We start from the raw sequence: 22,043 nt of genomic DNA on the forward strand, positions 1-22,043 counted from the left end.
GTCTGGAATGGTAAATGTACTGTAAATAAGTAAAGACAATTAATTTAATGCATTTATTGTTTTTGCTTGTGAAATATAGTGAGTTTCACATGAAGATAACAACTAGCTAGAGTTAAACCTATATTTAAACCAGACATGATCGCTAAGCTAACATGAACCAATGACCACTACAAGGCTTTTGCTTAACCCGGTGTTAAATAGAAGTTAACCCAGGGTTAAGAATACTTTCAACTTTGAGTTAATACTTTACACTGAATGGGTGTTAGCACTTTTAACCCTAGATTAGGAAGCCCTGCTAAATGTTGTGCTAACTTGATCCAAAGTGCTAAATATGTATATTTACACAACTGGGAGATGTTTTTGTCCATAACAACTTAAAATTACATCAAGTATTGCATTTGCTAGCTACTGTTTGAGCCACAGACTAAATTGTGAGGGTGCTAACATGTTACGCCCTGATTGCAACCAACAACTAATAAACTAAGCAATTCTTGCTACATAATTTCACAAATGTTCATACTCTGTTTAGTTTCACTGTCTGAGAGAAACAGTTAAAAACATTGCCAGCAGTATTAGCGAATTTATGCGCCGACATTTCCACAAGTGTACAAATCACATGCTTCACTTGTCTAATGACAATAACCTTGTAAATATGCAAATAAGAAATTTAACTTCTATGGTAACGCATTTACAATGAGGAATATGAAAACCTGACTGCGCACAACCAATCTGTGCATTAAGATGGCACAAGATAACCCAGCATTAAGCATGGGCTAAAAATCAATCTTGTTTAATAATTTCAAGTGTGAAAAGCCTGTTTCTTGGATCTACTGAAAAAACACTAGACTTAAGGTCCTTATATCCATCTTCCTATAGTCCTATCTCTTCAGTTTGATGTTTTTCCAACATACAGCAGACTTCAGTGATGTTGCACTGTGTACTCGAACAATAAGCCAAATTCAACCACTTAAGGATAACACAAGAACTCAAAGTCTGTGTAGCCTCTGTATACACCGACACACAATACATGTGGCCTGATAGGTCGGGGACAAGAAGCACAAGCCAAGAATACACTCATGCTGAAGGCATCCACCTCTTGACACCAAAAAGGTACACACACCAGAGCTCTGTGTTCCATATAACACCAGAGGACACACACTTAAACAAATCTAGCATAACAGCCTAGCCACTGAAATCAGGTTGAGGTGTGTGAGTGCACGTGTGCGCGCTCCAATGTGGTCCTGCCACTGAGCACGGTCGCTCGTGTGTAACCTATAAACCTACATAGAGGCACAAGGCATTAATCTGCTATAACCGTTGCTAATATGACCACCAATCAATGATTGAGTTGTTAGCAAACAAGAAATGATTTACCAGAATCGGAATGGAGCATGTAAACGGAACCACGCTGGAATCCAGCAAGGACACAAATGAGGTGCCAACACATGCACTGGTAACAAAACACGCAAACTTTACACAAATAAACCTCAATATCTTGTAAAGATGGTCCACGAGAAAGCAAGCACTGCATTGCAGTCCTGCCTGACCTCCAGCTCAGAGTTTCCCCTCACACTGCTGGCTGCCGCTATAAACTCTCTCCCAACATCCTGCCTTACCTACCTCACTCGCCGGTCCGCGCGGAACTTCAGCATTTTCCCCCGGATCAATCATATAAGTCAGTGGGATGAGGCCAGGTGGAGAGAATAGCAGGTTTGTGATGCCGGCAACAGCGAGCCTTTATTGCAGGAGCTGTAGGGTGTTGGATACAATAATTGCTGTCCTCTTTTCTCTCCTTGAGCATGTGTGCTGTTGCCAGCCAGCCAGCTTCTCTCTCTCTCTCCCTCCTTCTCTCTCTCTCACTTGCTCAACCTCTATATCTCATTCTGGCTCTCTTGCCTTCTAGATCTGCTCAGCTCAGCTTATTTGGATTTGTCGGACTCTCTCTCTCTCTCTCCCTCACACACGTGGGGCCTCCTATCACAGATCAGATTGAGATGTAGATGCTACCCCCAAGCCTACCCGAGGAGAAATTATGACCAGAACTCCCCTGGGACGGCCATGACAGCCTTGGATGTGGTGAAGGGGAGTGGCCAAGGTAAAAAACAAAAGTCGCTACCCACTCAGGTAGACGGCTTTGCATCTGCATCCGCCCCCTGCCGAGCCTTACCCAGAGACTCACAGATCACTGCCACACCAAATCATTAGATCTGTATCTTTCACTGGGACAAGCTCAACATTAAAAGCACCAAGCAAGAGTCTGGCATATTAAAATGTAATTTTGTCATATATATTCACACGTCAAATCCCCTTTAATATTGTCTATGGATATATACCCAGTGATATTCCCCCCACTCTAATGACTCAATCATTTATCTCTGAGTAAAGCAGGATTCCTGGGTAGCTACAGAAAAGATATGGAAATCAGGCAAGTATCACTATTACTAGTGCAGGACCCTTACCTTAAGTATTAAACTTTGACTTGTGTCTCATCATGAATGACACTTTACTGTCTAAATCAGGTATTTTTCATATGTTGGCGGATTTTAATAAATCCCATAGAGTAAGGATTGGCCTTATCAAGAGACCAGAATAATCCCATCGTTTTTCACTTGACCTAGTAAAAAATAATTTAACAACCACTCAGAACACCCAAGCAACCACCTACTACAGCCATCTAAATATCCCTAGCAGCCATCTAGCAACAACCCACAAGAAATCCCAAGGAACCCATAGCAGGGTTCCTAAAATCCAGTCCTGGAGGACCACTGCCCTGCAGAGTTTAGCTCAAACCCTGATCAAACTCACCTACCTGTGATTTTCTAGTGATCCTGAAGACCTTGATTAGGTTGTTCAGGTGTGTTTGATGAGAGTTGGAGCTAAACTCTCCAGGGCATTGGCCCTCCAAGACAAGATTTGAGGAACCCTGCACTATAATAGCAATCATGTAGAACACCCTATCAACCCCCTGAATACCCTTATAATCATCCAGAACCCAATAGCAATCACCCATGAACTCAAGAACACCTTAGAATCCTCCTAGAGACCTAAGAGTAACACAGAACATCCTGGCAACAATCCAAAACACCCTTGAAAACTCATGTGTATACCCTAGTAATTACCCAGAACAACCAAGCAATTGCTCTGGACCACCATTAACCACCTAGCAACCATCCAATCACTTAGAACACCCTAGAAGCCACCTACCCAATGGCAACTATCTAGCAACCCTCTAGAACTCAATAGCAACCCCTCAGAACCTGGTAATCACCCAGAACCCCCTATCAACCACTGATAATTCATGTAGCAGCTTCCAAACATCCCCCTGGAGGACTTTGCAATGCCCTGGCAACCATCCACAACAGTCTAACATTGGGTGCAGTTGCACTGCAGTAATTTTTATACAGGCAAGCAATTTTCTTTCAGAAAGTGTAAAAATGTTGTTCGAAGTTAACTACTTCTCTGCTAAATCTGTTTAGTTATTATTTTTAATCCTTTTATTACATAATAATCTTTCCATAGTCACTATCAAAAATAGTGTACAAACTAGATAAATATATTGCATCTGCCTATGTACTGTATATATAAAAGAAGCACCCGGCATCTGCTGAGGTCAGTGAAACGCTTTACCTCATAAAGGTATGTCAGAGCTGTCAACTCTGCTGAAAACACATGGCGGTCATCCCAGTTCGTCTATCAGTGGGCTTCCATTATATGTGGTCTCACCAGATGGTCTCTGTACCACATCCCCCCACTGTACACAGATATGACAGGGACACATACAAAGAGACGGAGGCAGCTTACCTGCCCCCCTGAGGGGATTACCTACATATTGATACCCTCTTTTTACCCTGAATTTTCAAACCCAATCTCCATCTCTTGCTTGTTGTGTTTTAATTTAACTCTTGAATATTTAAACTAAGCCTGCAAGCTTATTTGCATTCCTGCTAATTCATATTGTGATTTGAAAGACTTAAGCATTCGTTCCTCTGCCATTATCCCTCCTTAAACCTTGGATATAAAGAGCAAGCATTCATTTAACCATAAGACAGAGCTGGTATGGAATGTACCATACAAGCCTGTAATGTGTCTGGTTTTAGCTGTATAGGATGAAACGTGGCATGCTGAGTCTAAACAGCACATCCATTTGCTAACAATTTACCTGCTGCGTTAGTGCTGTAAAAAAAAAAAAAATGTCCTTCAGTGCTGTGCTTAGTATTGAGAGCTACACACTCGAACTAAAAGCGTCCTTGTGGTGAAAGAGTGAAGGTCACCCAGGGAGCCAGTTTGTCATCTGCGCTTGCGGGACCCAAATGGTTCGTATGACGTGGTCTCCACTAACAGCACCCACTCAGAGATCATCTGGGAACAACACCGCAGACAATATGCGGTTTGTTTTGTGCAGGGGTGGAATTATGATTACAGTCAAGAATGATTATGTCTACTCATTTCCGTATTGTTATTTTTGTCAATTTTGAGTCATAGCATAATATTTGCTGTCAACACTAAGGTTTGAATATGTAAATAAATAAATAAAATAAAAAATACTGTGGGGTGAGAACATGGAATTTTGAAAATGTGGAATTTAAAATCTAATGTAAAATGATAAATGATAAAATGGGTTTGAAAAATCTAAAACAAAGAATCATTAAAATACTTAAATACTGAATATTTTTGAACTGAATAAAAAATATTAAAATAATATTTAAAATCTAACTAAACACGTCAAACAAAACTAACAGTTTTATTGTAACAGTAACAGTATTATTATTATTATTATTTATATTTTTTAAACTGAATAAATCCACAATGGAAACGCTCAGGAGATAACCTTAAACAGAACCACAACAACCTTGATGATAACAGACAAAAACACAAAGGAAAACTCAGGGCTTAAATACATGGGAAGTAATTAGTGTAAAACCGAACAGGTGTGATAGATTTATGAACTATGGAAACTAACAAACAAACAGGGAATATAACTAGGAACTCAAACAGGAACAGTGAAACTAAAACTGAACGTTACAATCATAGGCCAATAATTAAAATTTGGACATTGATCATTGACAGTCAGATGTTCTTGGTTCCACTGAAGCAAAAAATACATCTCAAACCATGCCATCATTAAAGCAAACACGGTTCAAACCAAATACAAAAAAGCTTTGAAATTAATGTAAATGTCAATGTTTCACTCAAATTGTCCAGCTGGTAACGTAATTTGCAATGAAAAACATTGCATCACATTAAAAACATGCAAAATAGAAGACTCAGCTGTCAGGTGCCACTGTATTTGTCACATTTATAGAGTATTTAAGGGTATTTATTATATTTTTGTGTGCTTGAGACCGTTAAAACACACCCAACAACATGTTTGACAAGATACCCATGAACATCACAGCTAGTATTTCATGATGTCAGGTCTACCGTGCTCCTGTAAAAGGAACCACCGTATTTTGGCTACTGTTGTTCAGCACACAAACAGGTTTTCAGGTTTCAGCTGAGAGCAAATCCAGCATTAAACCTGACAGTCTCTTGTTCCCCTGCCATATAGAGAGAAACGAGGAGCATGGCACAGCAGGATTAAGCTTCTCATCTCCCTGTCATTGCATCAGACAGGTCAGATAAAGCAAAAAAAAAAAAATGAGTGCAAAGAACTGCCTCACACTGGCTCATGGACTTCCATTAAACCACAAAGGGAAGAACAATTACACTGTTAAACGTATCTGTGATGTCATTCTAATGCACATTGTTAAAAAGATGTTAATTAGACAGGACAGTGCTGAGCGGGATGTGCTTGTACGTGGCTGTGCAGATAAATGTGCGCACGTGTGTTTTCATTCTTTCTGTCATTGTTACGAGATGATGCAATCGCAACACAAACCTCTGACCTCATCACCACCAAGATGGTGGCGGCAAGCAACATCACAATTGCCACATCACAGCGACCACATCCTCACCGCCAGCCCGCTTGCCAGAGGATGAGTGGGAAGAAAGACGAGAGTGGGTTGGAGGGACGATGGGAGGAAAGGAGGGAGGGATGGGGGATGAATAATTACACTTGAGTGCTGCCTCCAATGAGCTTGCAGCGGCAGAATGGCACAGCGAACCACAAAGCGATGCGCTGATCACTGGCAGTTTTCTGAAGCTCACAACAGCAACATTTCCGCTGAGTCTATTTCAATGAAAAGACGGAGCGAAAGGCATCCTAATATCTGTAGAGAGACTATGTACGTGAATAGAAATAGATATCATAGACTGAATGAATAATGGATAATAATGATATGACGCTGTCAATTACTGCTTTAAATCACTCATGGTCGTTTAAAACTTGGTTTTCTTGGAGAAGTGAGAAAGAGCAGATGTGGTTTTTCAGCCGTTTTCCTAGCAACAGCAATCCTGAGATTGCACACACGTGTTCACACTCGCATGCAATGACTCATCCTGCTCTGAGGATGTCAGAGACAGGGCCCTTAAACGTAAGCAAAATGTGTGGCACAGGATAACTAATGTTGGACGTGTCACGTGCAGTTACACACACATCAGTCACCGACCACCACGAACAAACAGCAGCCACCTTTTACAGTTCCTCCTGAACCAAAACAATGAGCTTATGCCTCGTTCACACCATAATTGCTGTCATTTGGAAGATATGGAAACCTGCGACGTTATACACGAAGTGGTTTGTGACTCGAATTTATGCGTTTCAACTGCAACACTATCAATGGCAAAATTAATCTGCAGCAGTCAGGTGGTAGCCTACAGGCCAGTGCTCTTTAAGTAGTTTATTTTCATCATTATTGTAATGTTACTTGCTTTTAGACATGAGGTAGTTTAACACCGTCTCTCACGATGCTTTTGTTTGCTCTGACTGTGCGCATTCATGTGATTTGGAGGAGGCGTGCTTTTTGAGACGCTCTGAAGGGAGGATGGGATCGCTTTCAATGCTACTAGCCTCTCCAAAAAATACCTACCGTACCATATACCGCCACTCCATTAGGACACAAGCACTAACTGTATATATATGAAGAGTTCAGATGCAAAAGCCTCTAAGTGCCATTTGAAATTTTCTTCTAAAATGATGATTTTTATCAAGCTTGTATATTTAAGTTCAGTGATTTCACTTAAATGGCAATGATAATTACCTATTAATTGTTATTTAAGTGAAATTGCTGAACTTAAATATACAAGTTTGATAAAAATCATCATTAAAGAAGAAAATTTCAAATGGCATTTAGAGGCTTTTGCATCTGAACTCTTCATATGTATATATTCACTGACTTAAAGACTCACCATATCATTTTAAATACTTACATCTACTTTAATACAATATAGTATATAAGGATGAAACTAAACATGAGATTTTCTTTATGTTGATAAAGTAAAATGAATGTACTCTAGAAATTGATTTCTGGACATCATAATGTTATTTTATGTGCATTTGTTATTGTACATTTTCGATAGTCTTGTATTAGCATACTCGTTTTTTTAAGTACTGACATCAAACTTTTGAATAGTATAGTCTAGGCTACATAAATCAAAATGAAGTGAGGATGATGTTTAAAACAAGAACAACTTCAATTCAAGACACATTCTTTGAATACAGCTCTTATACGAGTTGAAAGGAACATGTTTCCTTTCAAGGTTGAGATATTAAAGCCAGGGGCTGTTCGGTACAAAAGAAAAAAAAGGGATAATCCTCAAGCAAATTTATCTTGGTTTAAGAATAGGAAAACACGACTAAATATTTTTTTCTTTTCTTTTTTTGCAGTAAACAAGAGTGGGTGATTCTAGAGCAGTTTATACATTTTCTCTTAGTGGGCTGTCCTCAGGGGGAGGCATCATGGGAACTGAAGGGAGTTTCCCACTACTTCCCTTCATGTTCTTCAAAGCTAAGGTTACATTTTCTGACTGCCAAGAGCTGCCCAGGGCTCCATGCCTTCAACGAGTGTAATCTCATAGTCGAGAGAAAGAGCAATAAAGACAGTGAGAGAACGAGGAAGAGAGAGAGAGAGAAAGCATCAGTACTAGAAAGAAAAGAGCAGAGGTGGGGAAATTTACCTGTGTCTAATTAATGATGGGGCTGCGGTGAGTATTGATTGTTAAGACTCACCCAAATGGATCAATGCACAATGTAGAAAATGGCTGCTGACAAAGCCTTCTCTCAAGACTATCCCATTGAGTAGTGCACTCAGCGTGGTATGAGGCCATCCATTAAACTACTTTTCACCTAATGTAAAAGCATTTAATTCCTGACTTTAGATGAAAAGAATTCACCAGAAAATCAGTCATTTTACTCACCCTCATGTCGTGACAAACACATTTGCAGTTTGTTTTCTGTGGAACATGAAAGTAAAACGTTCTGATAGATATTTACGAAACTCTTTCCATACTGACCATACCTTTCGAATTCCAAAAACACAGAGAATATGATTTCAATTTTGGTTGGTTTCTCACACAAAACAAATCACTTGGTGCACAATATATATATATATATATATATATATATATATATATATATATATATATATATATATATATATATTATTAATAATAATTATATATACAGACCACATTTTCATGCATTTATGGTGTTTCTTCTTTTAAATTTTTGTTCAGTTTTCATTTTCATTTTGAGATTGACTGAAGAGATTGAAAAAAGAATACTTGCATACAACATGAGGCTGACATGAGGCTATAAATAAATAACCACATTTTCATTGTTAGGTGATACATCTCTTTAATACTCAGGTAGCCCTGTTGCAATGAAAATGTTTACGCTGCAAGCTATACAGTAATGAAATTTTAAAGTAATAAAATTTACAATAAACTCATAACTCAGGCTTTATCACCACTGTCTATTTTGTTTAGTAGTTTGATTGTGAGTAGTTTCACACAGCCTGCCACAGACTCAATAAATGATGAAATATTTAACGTACACCCAATGGCGGGATAAATCACATGGGTGAAACTTGCTCCGAGCCACAAAAACACAAAGCTTACATGACGGTTTGGTAAAATGATAGGAAGAAAAATAGGAAGATTGGTTTCTAACAGGACGGGACGAATATCCCTTTTATCCGTCCAGCAGACAGTAAATCTGTTAGACACACCCAGATGACATCACAGCAGTGGAGAGTGTTTAGTGCCCATGCACTGTCAGGTTTGCTGGCCGAAGCTCAAATCCATCTCTCTCTCTCTCTCTCTATTGGAGATATAAACACAGACGGGCACCGTGCTCTCCCTGACCAAGTCAAACAATACCTTCCAGAACATTGCTGAGCTGTGCTTGCTTTCATCTGTGAGATTCATTGCTCAACAGTGTATATGATATTCCTGAAATTTCAGGTGGAACTGTGTATGTTTACGTACTAAGAAGAGACCTGGCAAACATTTCGACTCTACACTGATATATGCACATTTATGATTCCAATAAAACACGTTGCTTTATGATAACACTGATCATTATGTCATTTATGATTTTAGCCAGATAATTGTGCCACATCCTGCTGCTTCATTTAAACAAACAATAGGAGCTTCATTATAAAAGGAGGATCATAGGAAGACCCTCTGTCACACTTCAAAAAGGTCTGTGCGTAAATTTAGATTTGACAGAATGAATAAAGTTGGCATTCGCTGCCCTGACTGAAGCAGAAATCAGTCAAGTGTTGATGGAGGTGCAGGTGCTACAGTAAAATCAGGAGATATGGGTAATTGAATCCTTCTGTTGGCAAAAATACAACACCGCTTTTATAACTGCTATAAGAGAGAATACTATCATGTGTGTAGACTTACTATGTCCAAAGGTTTTTTCTTTTGTAACATACACTACCATTTAAAAGTTTGGGATCTGTAAGATATTTTTTACAGTTTTTAAAAGAAGTATCTTATGCTCACCAGGGCAAAGACAAAACGTGAAAGTAAAACTTGCCTGTCTCAATATTACGTCCATGTCTCCTTTACAATAATATCAGCTTAAAACATTGTACAGCGTAATCCTATAAATCACAACAAGTTTGTGATTCAGTTATAAAAGTTTTCAAAGTTGTAGTTATTGTTTGTAATTAAACTAATTTAATTTGTCAAATTAGTAATTCCAAACAAGCAACATTTTAACACCATATTGTTAAAAAAATATATATTTTTAGAAAAATGTTGTATAATCAGAATTAAGTATTATGTTGAGAGTAATGTCCAATAGGAGTTTTATAAAAAAGAATTAGTCAAAATAAAACTGTAACATTATAATTTTTAATATTGATTTTTTTTTTTAATAACAATAAATAGCATACTATAGGATTAGAGGAAATATATATAGGACATTGTTGTTAAGCTAATGTAACATATTTGTTTTGGAAAAATGCTCTCGTAACCTCTTGTGAGTTGCAGGAACCTTAAACTTAAGGTCCATCAAGGACCTTGTACACTTGAGACAAGAGATTAAGAATGAGGCAATATCCTTTTAGGAACACAAGGGAGTTAGCAAATCCCCAACCACAAGACATGGCTTAAGACTGAGACTGTGGTTAAGGCAAAAAATGTAAGTACACACACGCCAACACAACTTCATACGAAGAATGTATCCTTTGACCTGCATCTCAGAGACACAAACACAATTACAACTTCAGACAAATCCAGATTTCAACATCACAATTTTGCAAAACAACAGTGCACTACATGGGGAGTCCGAAGTGAACATAAAGAGCTTAACAAGCTAGTTAATACCAGGTTTGCATTAGATTTGTAAACCTGAAACATACGTCCACAAAAGGCAGGCGATCAATAAAAAACAATTCAGTTCAATCAAATAATATTGTTGGAAAGTGCACGGTTCCTGTTCCCCAAGGTGACAGCTGTGTGGTTGAGTGCAGTTTTTAAAATGCTTTGGGGACCAAATGTACAAAAGCGACAGTTTATTAGATTTATAAAAAGTCCATTTCCTTCCAAACTTTGATTGCAAGAAAAAAAAAAAAGTTAATCTGTCAGTGTGATACATGTAAGAATCCATAAGCTAAGATTAAAAAAAAGAGAAAACACCGGTATTTTTCTCCTTCCTAATCTAAATTCAAAAATAAATAAGTATTTTTTATTTTATTTTATATATAAACATTTACTTATTATTTATATCACATCATTTCTTTATATTTTTCTTGACACTGTTTAAATACTCTGCCATAAATTAATAAAGTGTTTGAGCTTGACCAGAATATATATTAGTATCATAAAGTAATTCAAAAACTACACATATGGCCAGTAGAAAGTGTTTTGAATTATTTTGCACTTTCCATGACACTGTGTCTGACAATATAGTTATTTAGCAATATAATGATCTCACTGCTGATGAATACAAGAGAAATTAAAGTTTTTCTCAATTTATTCAGATCAAAATTTGCACACATGCCATAATCCAAATGACATACACTCAAAATGTTTCCAGAGCTCGCTATGCTATGGTGGGTTTCATGTAAACACAACTATAATAATTCACAGATAAGAGTAGGATATGAGCCATTGTATTTTTGCTTGAAAAGGATCCAAATACACCCACAGCCTCGATAATTATTTCATGTAATGTCCTCCTTGCGCTAACACAAAGCATTCTCACTTAGAGTCGAGGCCAAATTGAAACTTTGATGGAAAATTAATTTAACTTTCCACAAACTGCGTGGAAATAAATTCAATGCAATGCAACAGCACTAATTAGCCCAAGTCAATACTACAAAAAAAAAAAAAAAAACAATTCCAGCTTTGCTAGGGTTATGAGAATATGTTTGAAAAAGCTTAATAAATCACGTGAATACAAGCACACAAGACATCCCTTACAAAATATTTACCAAAATCGCTAAAGGAGAACCTTAGATCTAATAAAACATTGGACCATTCTCTGAGATTTGTTTTCATGATAATCGAATGTAAAGAGTTTTATCTCTAAAACTGTTTAGCATATACAGTAACACTAGTATATATGGGGGCATATAATAAGTAAAAAGAAATTGCTAGTTAATACCCCTAACAAGGCTCAAAATAGCCAAACCACTAACACAGTAACATAATGAGGGTTCCTGCATGCAAAACAAAGCATTGAGAACTTTGTAAGTGTACAGACTGTTTAATAAGAAGTAAGAAAATACTTTATAAAGTCAGTCCATACTAGAGTGACTAGTATCAGCCAGCCGTCGAGATAGTTCAGGATGCGAACCCTGTTTTCCCTTAGAGATCGCCGTCACACCAACACCGGAAAGTCGCTCATCTCATACAGTGAAGTCACAAATGGCCGTGGAGTGAAGAGCAACTCTTGGCTCCGAAGCGAAAAACATATCTGCATATTGCCAGCGTCTTCCTTCCATACCCATGAGGTGGGGCGGAGTTGAGCCATGCAAATTCTGCAAACCCATGGCATTTCTTTGCCATTGGCTCATTTTGTAAAATTCGAAGTCGATAGGCTTTATAAGCGAAACTCCATTCGTCATCATCCGACTGTAACTCGGAGTGACAACGAAAGGGAACTAATGTTTACCATGGTACATTGTTCTATGCAAGTTAAAGGGCGATAAGCGAGTTGCAAAAACATAGCACCAGTTCTATTTACAAACTAACGTTCAAAACTCCCTGGGTGATGACATCAATCAAACCGAGCTAATACTGGAAACAAGTGCTAATTAAAAGTTTCCATAACCTAAGCAAGAATAAATTAACACATTTAGATGTATTTTAGGTTTGAACAACTTTTTCATTCAATTACTTGCAATTCTGGACTAAGCTAAGTAATTAACATGCTCCCAGTGTATAGCACATATCAAACATTGAAAAAACAAGAACTCAATTAGCTATCAGAGGAAGTCTATTGGGACCTTTGTGAAATAAGATATGACAGAGTTGTAAGTGCTTCTTAGAGGACACTTGCAATGAAATGACTAGTTGGTGGGTTGCCTGAATGAGTCAGCTAAGGAGTCCCTGTATACTGTAATTAGACTGGTTTCGGGTTTACCTTAGCCTGAACAGAAATGTTTCCCAAGAGACATTTACAAAAGATGTGTTATTGCCTTTAAAAACAGTGAACCAATTTTAAGTTTTAATGTGGCAGTCAGTGGTGACATTTTAAAGGGAATAAATTTAGTCGACCACTCACATTGTGACTACAATCTGTTGGTATAAGATTTGTCTTTTCCTGCAGATTTGAGATCAGTAGTGTCATTTAATTACATAGTAGAAGGGGTTTTTGAAGAACTAGATGTGGAAAACTGAAAAAGGTAAAATTACTCACAGGCAAGTGACATGGCATCCTAGATCACTTACAAGCCAATGAGATTGGTCTTGGGCCATACAGCAGAAGTCCTATTTGTGCATCTGTTCCCTTGTTAGGTCAGAGAAGAAATAGGCCAAGCTACACTACAACAGAGACAACAGATGCCCCTCCTAGATAACCTATAGTAAGATTGCAGTGGAACATGAGAGATGATGACACACTTGTACTCAACAAGTATGTATTACTTTTGTTTTAAACTGGGTAAGGACGTGCATGTCTACATTTCATGTGAGATATGTTGATAAGACTGCAATGCCTGTCAAGAACCTACTGGGTAATGGCTTTCAGACACGTACAATACATTGAAATGATACGTTCCTGACACTCCTGAAGCCTCAAGCAGCACTTTAAACCACCTGAATGTGGCCTTGTTTTTTCCACTGACAAATCCTTATTGATGGATGAGACCTAGTCACTCGTACACACTCACACCAGCTGGAGAGGTACATTCCCAGAACATTCAAGAGCACAAAACCACCTCCAGTGGGCTAAACACACTTCTTTCTTTGGATACTTGCTCTTTGGTGAGGGTTGAGGACACAAAACAGGCTAGCAGGCTCCAATCTTTCAAAAAAATAAAATAAAATAATAATAATAATTCCAGACAATACCTAAAGTCTTGCCGAACACTGAGCCTCATGGAATACTGGTCTTTCCACGTTTAGCAGATACAAATACCTTGGGATAGTTATAGAACAGGGGTAACCAATACTGCTGCTGAAGAGCTACTATCCTGTACATTTCATCTCTAATTCAAATCAAACACCCCTGACCCAACTAATCAAGGTCTTTGGGGTTGCTTGAAACTTCCAGGCAAATGTGTTTTGAGCAGATTGAAGCTAAACTCTCCAGGACATTGACCCTCCAGGAGCAAGATTGGACACCCCTTGTTTAGCATTCTGAACCTTGCAAGTTACTGAACTTTAAAATCTAAGTACTTGGTTTTATTTCTACACCACCAGACTTATTGTTTTATTCTGCAAGTTATTGTTCTTGCCTGGCAGCAATTTCACGCTTTGAACTTTACTGCAAGCAAACTGTTTAAGTGAGAGAAGTTCTTCTAGTCAAAATAGTCAGACCTGCCCTGTGTTTCCCCAAGAGTAATCAAGACTTGGAGGTTCACCTTCAATATGCAAGCAAACTCCCACTCTACACAAATTTCCTATCTGGGAACTATAATAAGGAAAAACTCCATTCCCACTTTGTTCACCAATCCTTGCAACCAGACATTTTATTGAAGCTACACCTTTAGTAAACAGATTTGAGCCATTATTGATAATGTTTTACAAGCAGGTGAAGGATTAAGGATAGGAGGTGGTTCTTAAACCTCATAACCTTCCTGGTATGAAACATTAGAAACTAATTGTGAGTGTACAACTTCTACAAGTTTTAGTATAAAGATACGGCTTAAGCAGGTAGCTGTGTTTTAAAAGCATGCTACTGGTCCAATCTGGTTATTAGTTGGTTGAGGCCGGTTGACCAGCCATGCTCTAAACCACCTTAAATACCTCAAGGTGGCATGTTAACTGATGAGCTGGTTTGTTCTTGGTCAAAGATGGCCAAAGGGAGAGTCCAGGCAACACAAATAATCTCCACAGTAAAAAAAAATACCACAGTAAAAAAAAAGCGCTATTCAGGTGATTAATTGTTTGACAAATTCGCTGAGCAAATAAACCATGGGGCACATTTAGAATTTAACTGGTTATCCAAGAAAGAGAGACCAATGCTAAGTTTACTCCTGAATGAAAAGTGAAGGAAGTCACGGAAGTAAAGCACACATATGAAAGTTTACAAGAATCAAAAGAGTTCAAACTTTACAGAAAATGCCATGTACCAACAAGCTGTAAGATTGAACGATCTTTGTTGTGGTGCTATATTCCAGGCTTCTGGATCCTGCAGAAGCCCCACGCCCCCATCTATCCATCGATACAAACACATACATACTGTAACACATGGTCTCCTCTTGCTTCCTATCCAGAAGTAGTCCAAACAGCCCAGCACAAAGTACTACCTCTGCACCTAAACCACCATTAACCTAAAAACAAAACTTTAGATGACCTACCTCTCTACGCCTTCTTCCTGTGTGTCCTCTTTCATTCTTCTTTCGGTTCCCTAATCTGTATCTTGTTCTCTACTGTTCCTTTTGCCTTCGTTTTTATCCTCTCCAACTTTCTTTCAACTCTCGCTTTGTCCTTCTCCACACTATATCTCTCTTTTTGTGTCGGCTGCTGAACCAGAGCCAGGGTCCAGAATGCGTGGAATTTAAGCAAGAAAAGCAGAAACAATCGCTTCTTTGCGGGTAATATCTTTTCTTTCTCCTGCAGCTGAACTCGTGCTCACATATGGATTACATTCCCAGGGAGGCAACCAGCTGGATTTAAGCACAATGGCTCTCTCTCCCTCTCTCTCTCTCTCTCTCATACTCCACTACGAATCCCCCCACAGCACAGCCCCTGCCCGCTCCCTCATTTCTGCGGTGCTGTTTCTACTCTAATCATTAACTCTGATTGGGGCGGCACTACGTCCTTTAACCCTTTCGGTGGCCTCCTGTCACTCATTCCTCATGGGTTATAAAAACAAAGACTGTTCTTACTCCTGCAATACTTTTGTAACATCAACTACTGTAGGATAGTGGAAGTGAACATGAGGGCCACTGTTTCAGTGCTAATGGGCTGCAGAATGTTACATAACATGGTGAAGTAGGGCAATTCATCTGAGGTTTGGATGGACTATGATGCTAGGGCTTCCCTGTAATCTGTTGTAATGGGTTTGTGGGAGTGTAATCATGTCCTGTCCAAACTGTCCAGACTGTCCGCAAAAGGTTGAAGGGAACAAGCAATTAGACACACTGACGTTTGCTAGTTGTTGCACCACTTTCAGCGCCAAAAAAAAAATGTGCAGAGATGTGTAGCGTACAATATAATAATTCTCATTATTTTTAGTGCAAACATGCAATCTCAGTGCTATTTGCCTGAAGTTAACACCACACTACATGACAGTAAATACAATTTCATTTAAAAGCAGTACTATTTGGCTGCAGCAGTAAACAATATTTCCCTAATGAAATGAACACTGCACTAAATAACAGTTAACAATTTTTTTTTAAACTTTTGCTTTGTGCAATTAATTTCTTACTAAGCGACACAAACGCAGTGCTATTTATCCAGTGAAACAATGGCAAAACATTGCAAAATGCGGTACTCTACGTTTTCCTCCACAACCTAGTGCTCAGAACCAGTCTGCGTAAGTTGCTTTCAGAAATTGTTTGCCGTGTTTACACCATTGCCTTATTTTCCATAATTCCAATCATCTATCAGCCCTAGTTTAAATGATTGTTTACTAATGAAAATGAAAAATCTGACAATATCAACTCACTTCAACTCATTCCAAGTCCACATGACTTTTTCTTCTGTGGAACAAAAAGGGAGATGACAGTACCAACAATTACAAAAATAAACATAAAAGTAGTCTAAATAATGTGCACTTTATTCCAAATTGCTTGTTCCAATGCTCCTGATTTTGCATAAGTACATACAAAAATGCAGACAGATCATACAAACAAACAGCGCTATAAATGAGAACAATTCAATTCAATTTTCCCCAATTCAACTTTGCTTAATGGCAGCTTTTAGCCTCTAGCTTCCATCTCTGTGCTTTCTGCAAAGTGAGACAAGCCACATTGTAGTCATGTGCATTGAGATCTTTGTAGTCTGATGATAATGATAATGTCAGAGAAAAAAGTATGTGGAATGACATATGGGATTATTGGTAATGCTATTTCATTTTTTTTTTTTTTTTTTTTTGGCCTGCAATGTTCAGTTTTTAATCCTATAATGGTTATTCCATTAATTTGTAATTACAGGACCAGAATGGGATGATTTGTGCGTAACAGGATGTAATGTTCTTGAGGATGCTCCATAACTTCAAGCCATTACCAGCCACAGTTTATACACTAATGAGGGCTTTTGGCAACAAGCATTCTGGCCTTTCAAGAATTCCAAGGTCAAAGCACAGTTAATTTACAACCGTGTAGATAGCTACATTAGCTGATGTTACCATTTCATTCGTCTTGTATTAGTTTATCGGCTGTGTACAAAGCAGTTCTACAAAATGTATCTTCCCCTGCTCCCAACATAGCTCCAGTTAAAGAGATATTTCTCCCCAAAATGAACATTCTGTCATCCTCAGGAGTCTTATGGACAACCTTTATGGTTGCTTTTGAACCTTGACAGCCCCTGGTTAGCATTCACTTCCAAAATATGGAAGAGAGCATCATAAACATCCTGTCTATTATCTCTATGCTACGAGTTCTAGAAAATCGTTTGGATTTAGAACAGCATGAGGATTTTTAGGTGAACTGTCACTTTAAGTCCATCTCTGATTCCTGTAAGTGATTGCAACTTTCACAAACAATGCCTCTGTCCCAGCTATTCACTGCCAAAACAAACTTCTAATGAAGACTGTTCTCATAACTTATCCTGGCGTATGATGGCCATGCATGTCCTATTAGTCTTACTTGCAATGTGGCCACTTGTTTCCAAAATTCTAAGACAGATCTACAAACATAGCTCTACCAGTGTCCATGCCGTATCATTGCACATTCTTCAGGATTGCTCCTTCCCTCTTATCAGACACTCTGGCAGCCTTCTCACAAACACTTCAGGTTCAAGACCTGGAGCCAGGCAAAACACTAAAACATCCCAAACCCAGCTGGCCATCAACAGGATAAATGCGTATAAATGTGGATTTTGTTTTTTAAATGGATTCTTGTCTTATGAAAAACAGATCTGACTGTAATTTTTAAAAGCATAGGAATAAGAAAGGATGGAAAAACCAATAAATAATATTGATTCTGTATTTTTTTAATTATCAGGGTTTACACTTGAGTTAGGCAAATTTACTACTCAATAATAATATAGACATGAGACAAAATGTACAAAACAATGTGTAAAATATCTGTTCACTGGCTTGATCTATACCTTTATGCCCATGGGGTTTACTTCTCAGTAAGATATTAGGCATTTATTCAGACCCCCTTGAAATCTTAGTAATATATCAAGTGGTGACATGATCCAAAGTCATATCCATTTCCTGTTCCATTACCACCTCATTCACACATCATTGTAAACCAGACTGGTAGTACACAAATGGACCCATGGGTAAAGTGTGCTCTGGAGTTATGACTCAAACACCTTTTTCCATACATGGAAATGGTTCCACTTTCATGTTAAAAAATTGTCTTCAAATTTATGGCTTGGAGAATGGGAATCTTCATAATGTAACAGCATTTAAATATAGTAAAAGCAATGACAACAAATGAATGCCCAAATATGATACAGACCTGATGCAAATAAGAACTATAATAAAAAATAAACATTCATCATAACTTACTCTTATATTGTTCCAAACCTCTAAGACTTCTGAGAAAGAGAAACACTCTTTTTAACTTTTTTAAGAATATCAAGACCAGTATTTTTGATATTAATACAAGTGAATAAGGATATTTAGCTTCAATATTACAAAAAAGTACCATAAAATTGTCCATATGAATTGAATGACATCCATGACAGTCCAATTTGTGAACAAATCATTGCTTTGAATTGGATTCTTGCAATTAATCAGTTGTCTCAATGATTCGATCATGAATCAAACTGATCCAGTTCTCAAATTCAACTGGTTTAAACACCCAATCTTACATATTATCACAGATGTGGACGATTTACAATAAAAAAAGCAACTTAAATTTTGGTGTTTGTCACACAAAGCTATTGTACGACTTTATAACAACCGAAAATAGTTCATTTTGTATGGTGCTTTAGCATAACTTTAAAGAGCTTAAAAATCATCACTTCTTTATTTATTATACTCACAAGGAAAAGAGCAACCAGCACAGTCATTAAACAATCTCCTTTTGTATTCCACAGAAGAAATAGCGTAATATGGGTTTGGACCAACATGAGGATGAGTAAATAATGACAGAACTTTTTGTTGTTGTTTTTGTTGTTGTTGTTGTGTGAACTCTCTGGTTGTCTTTTACTATACGTGTGAGTCCACACAGACTGCACTTTGTCACATGCTCTGCAGAGCTTTTAGACAGGTGGCTTTTTTATGCTTCCCTGGTCACCATGGAGTTAGTGCCAGCTTTCTAGCCTTGCACAAACACACACATTTATACTGGAAATGGACAGTGTGTGTGTGTGTGTGGGGGGGGCAGCAACATAGGGACAGAGGGACAGAGCAACAGTGCGAGGACACTTTGTTTGCTCTGTCTGGTTACATAAACATAACCACATGCAAATGTCCACACACACAGTCAACATACAATCTACTCATAAAGAAGAAAAGTAGCTGGACAGGATCAAACACAAAGGACTTGAATTTGCTCAGGCATACAACTGAAACCCTGCAGATCTACAGTACAACCAGAGGCAAATATTTGAGGACAGCAGGGGGAGGTTTCACTGAATTGATGTGGTCTGGTATTCCAGTCCACTTCTTGTCTGAGATGTCTCAGATGGAGGAGTCTAGAATGCTTTCAACTTCGACACTAACCAAGGTCAGCCTTCAACCTCGCCTCTTGGACATAAAATCTACCGCCTTTATCAAGAGCGAGTTAACACAGATGGTCGGCCTACCGAACACACAAACAATCACACACACGTTGAGTCCTTTCAACACATACAGATAATCTGAGGCACACGCATGCTCGGGCAAGGTCCGCTGGGGAATGTTATTTATCGCAATTTGTCTGACCACACAGCAGCTTGATTCATTGCCTGGGGTCCAATGACTTGTAAGACCCACAAATCTCCCCCTTCTTGGGCCAATTAAAACATTCCAGCAGCACAATCTCTTGTTTTCATTGAAGACCATTAACTTGTAATTCACCACTAATCTGTAAACCAACACAACCACAAGCATCTCTTCTTAAACCGCAGGGTCCTACATTTTAAAAAACACCTGCTCTTTTTCAGCTATGATTGTTACACTCTAAAAAATGCTGGGTTGTTTTAACCCAATTTTGGGTAAAATATGGACAAACCCAACTTTGGGTTAAAAATGTGAAATGTTAACCCAATTACTGGGTTTGTCTATAGCCTGGGTTTCCATATGCTGCCTTGCCGCAGCGCAATTTTATTCACTCTGCTGGGCAGCCTGGACACAATGAACCTAATTTTCGCCTGAGATAGGGAACCAATCACAGCAAGACGATGATGACGTGCATGCGACACACCGAAGCAGTTCGTTTATATTTATGGATTCATCATGGAAGCGGATGCGAAGTTACCTTTTGATACAGCCTTTGCGTATACATAAATCTCCTAAATCTCTGACCCATCGTTTTCTTCATCGTCTAATTTTCTGTCGCTCTACACTCTAAAAATGCTGGGTTAACCCAACTTTGGGTCAAATATGGACAAACCCAAACGTTGGGTTAAAAATGTAATTAAAAAAATGTAACCTAATGGCAGGGTTTGTCCATATTTTACCCACATTTGGGTTAAAACAACCCAGCAATTTTTAGAGTGTATGTTGACGACAACTACAAAACAAGAACGGTCTAATACCATTTGTGACAAGTTTGGTTTTCATTAACCATTTGAGACCGCATTTTGATAGGATGGAGGGATGAAACGGGCCACAGAAAGACCCATTATTCCAAGCCTAAGTGAGACTAAGATGGAACAGGTACTGACAGGTTCCTTGAACAATAATTTAGGTTATTTGTGGCTGTATGCCACTTACCCTGAATGGACTAACCCACTAGGCAAAGAACATTAAACCTTTTATCTTGTCTTGGTATTGCTAATTTTGGAATCCCTAGTGAGGTGCGTTTAAATGCTGATAACAAGCTAGAGATTTAAAGAGCATGCGAGAACAGAATGTTACTGACCTACAATAAAATTTCATATTGGTTCTCTTTGTTTGGACACACAAACGGCCATCAAGTGACCAGTCTGCATAGAAACTCCAACAATAATGGTCTAGAAGGATCCCAGGAATAAAACCTAAATTCCTTTTAATACCCACCTGGTTTCAAATGCATTTCTACAAACAGTTTTGTAAAAAAAACTACACTGTAAAAAAAAAAAAAAAAAAAAAAAAAAAAAAAATCAGGATTTATCAAAACATTTTTTCTTTTGTCAAATCAAATTAAATTATTTATTTAGTTCAGATAACTTATTATTTTGAGTTTCTGATGATTAAATCAATCTCATTCATTGTATAAACTCACTTTTTCCAGTTCAATCAACTTAAAATTTTAAGGCAAACAGGTTACTTTTTTTTAAGTTAAACCAACAATATTTTTACAGTGTATGAATGTACACTTGCTCCTTACGCTTAACATCGACACCATGTGGCCATATTGCAAGAATAACTCAACTGTCTCTCTTGATAAATAGAGATTACATTAATTAGATTCTGTTTTCATGAGGGAAAACCATTCCTTGGCAACGATTCAGTAATAACAAGGGCTGAGATAAAAAAAAAATAAAAAAATAAAAAAATAATGAGCTCTCTGTAACTTTTAATCCAGAACCCTTTACAGTGACCAGGTCAGGTTAGTAGCAGGTCATAGGAAATGATTAAAAGGATTTCTTTATGGACTGGAAAATGATTACAAACAGTCATGTCCAGATGGATGAGGTTTCATCTCGGGGTGTAGGTTTGTTTTGGCAAGCGTGTGTTTGTCTGTGTGTATTAGTGGCTTGTATGAGTCTTGTGTGCAATTTAAAAAGAT

General features: G+C 38.0%; 1 protein-coding gene across 13 annotated transcripts in view; it reads right to left on the bottom strand.

The window, feature by feature from the left end:
* The window catches only part of plekha6 (pleckstrin homology domain containing A6), a 94,284-nt gene that overhangs the window by 47,268 nt on the left and 24,973 nt on the right, over positions 1-22,043 (bottom strand). For 5 of the 13 annotated variants that reach the window (XM_089125121.1, XM_039695087.2, XM_039695085.2 and 2 more), the window contains exon 1: positions 15,363-15,715. The exons of 2 other annotated variants lie outside the window; for them this stretch is intronic. In XM_089125121.1, the coding sequence (XP_088981247.1) occupies positions 15,363-15,397 (35 nt within the window). In that variant the 5' untranslated portion in view covers positions 15,398-15,715. Of the gene's footprint in view, positions 1-1,620; positions 1,728-15,362; positions 15,717-22,043 lie in introns of those variants that run through there. 6 more of the 13 variants (XM_089125118.1, XM_089125117.1, XM_089125115.1 and 3 more) reach the window with 4 other exon arrangements.

The sequence above is a fragment of the Pimephales promelas genome, chromosome 21, assembly GCF_988280905.1.
Source record: "Pimephales promelas chromosome 21, fPimPro1.hap1.1, whole genome shotgun sequence".
NCBI lineage: Eukaryota > Metazoa > Chordata > Actinopteri > Cypriniformes > Leuciscidae > Pimephales > Pimephales promelas.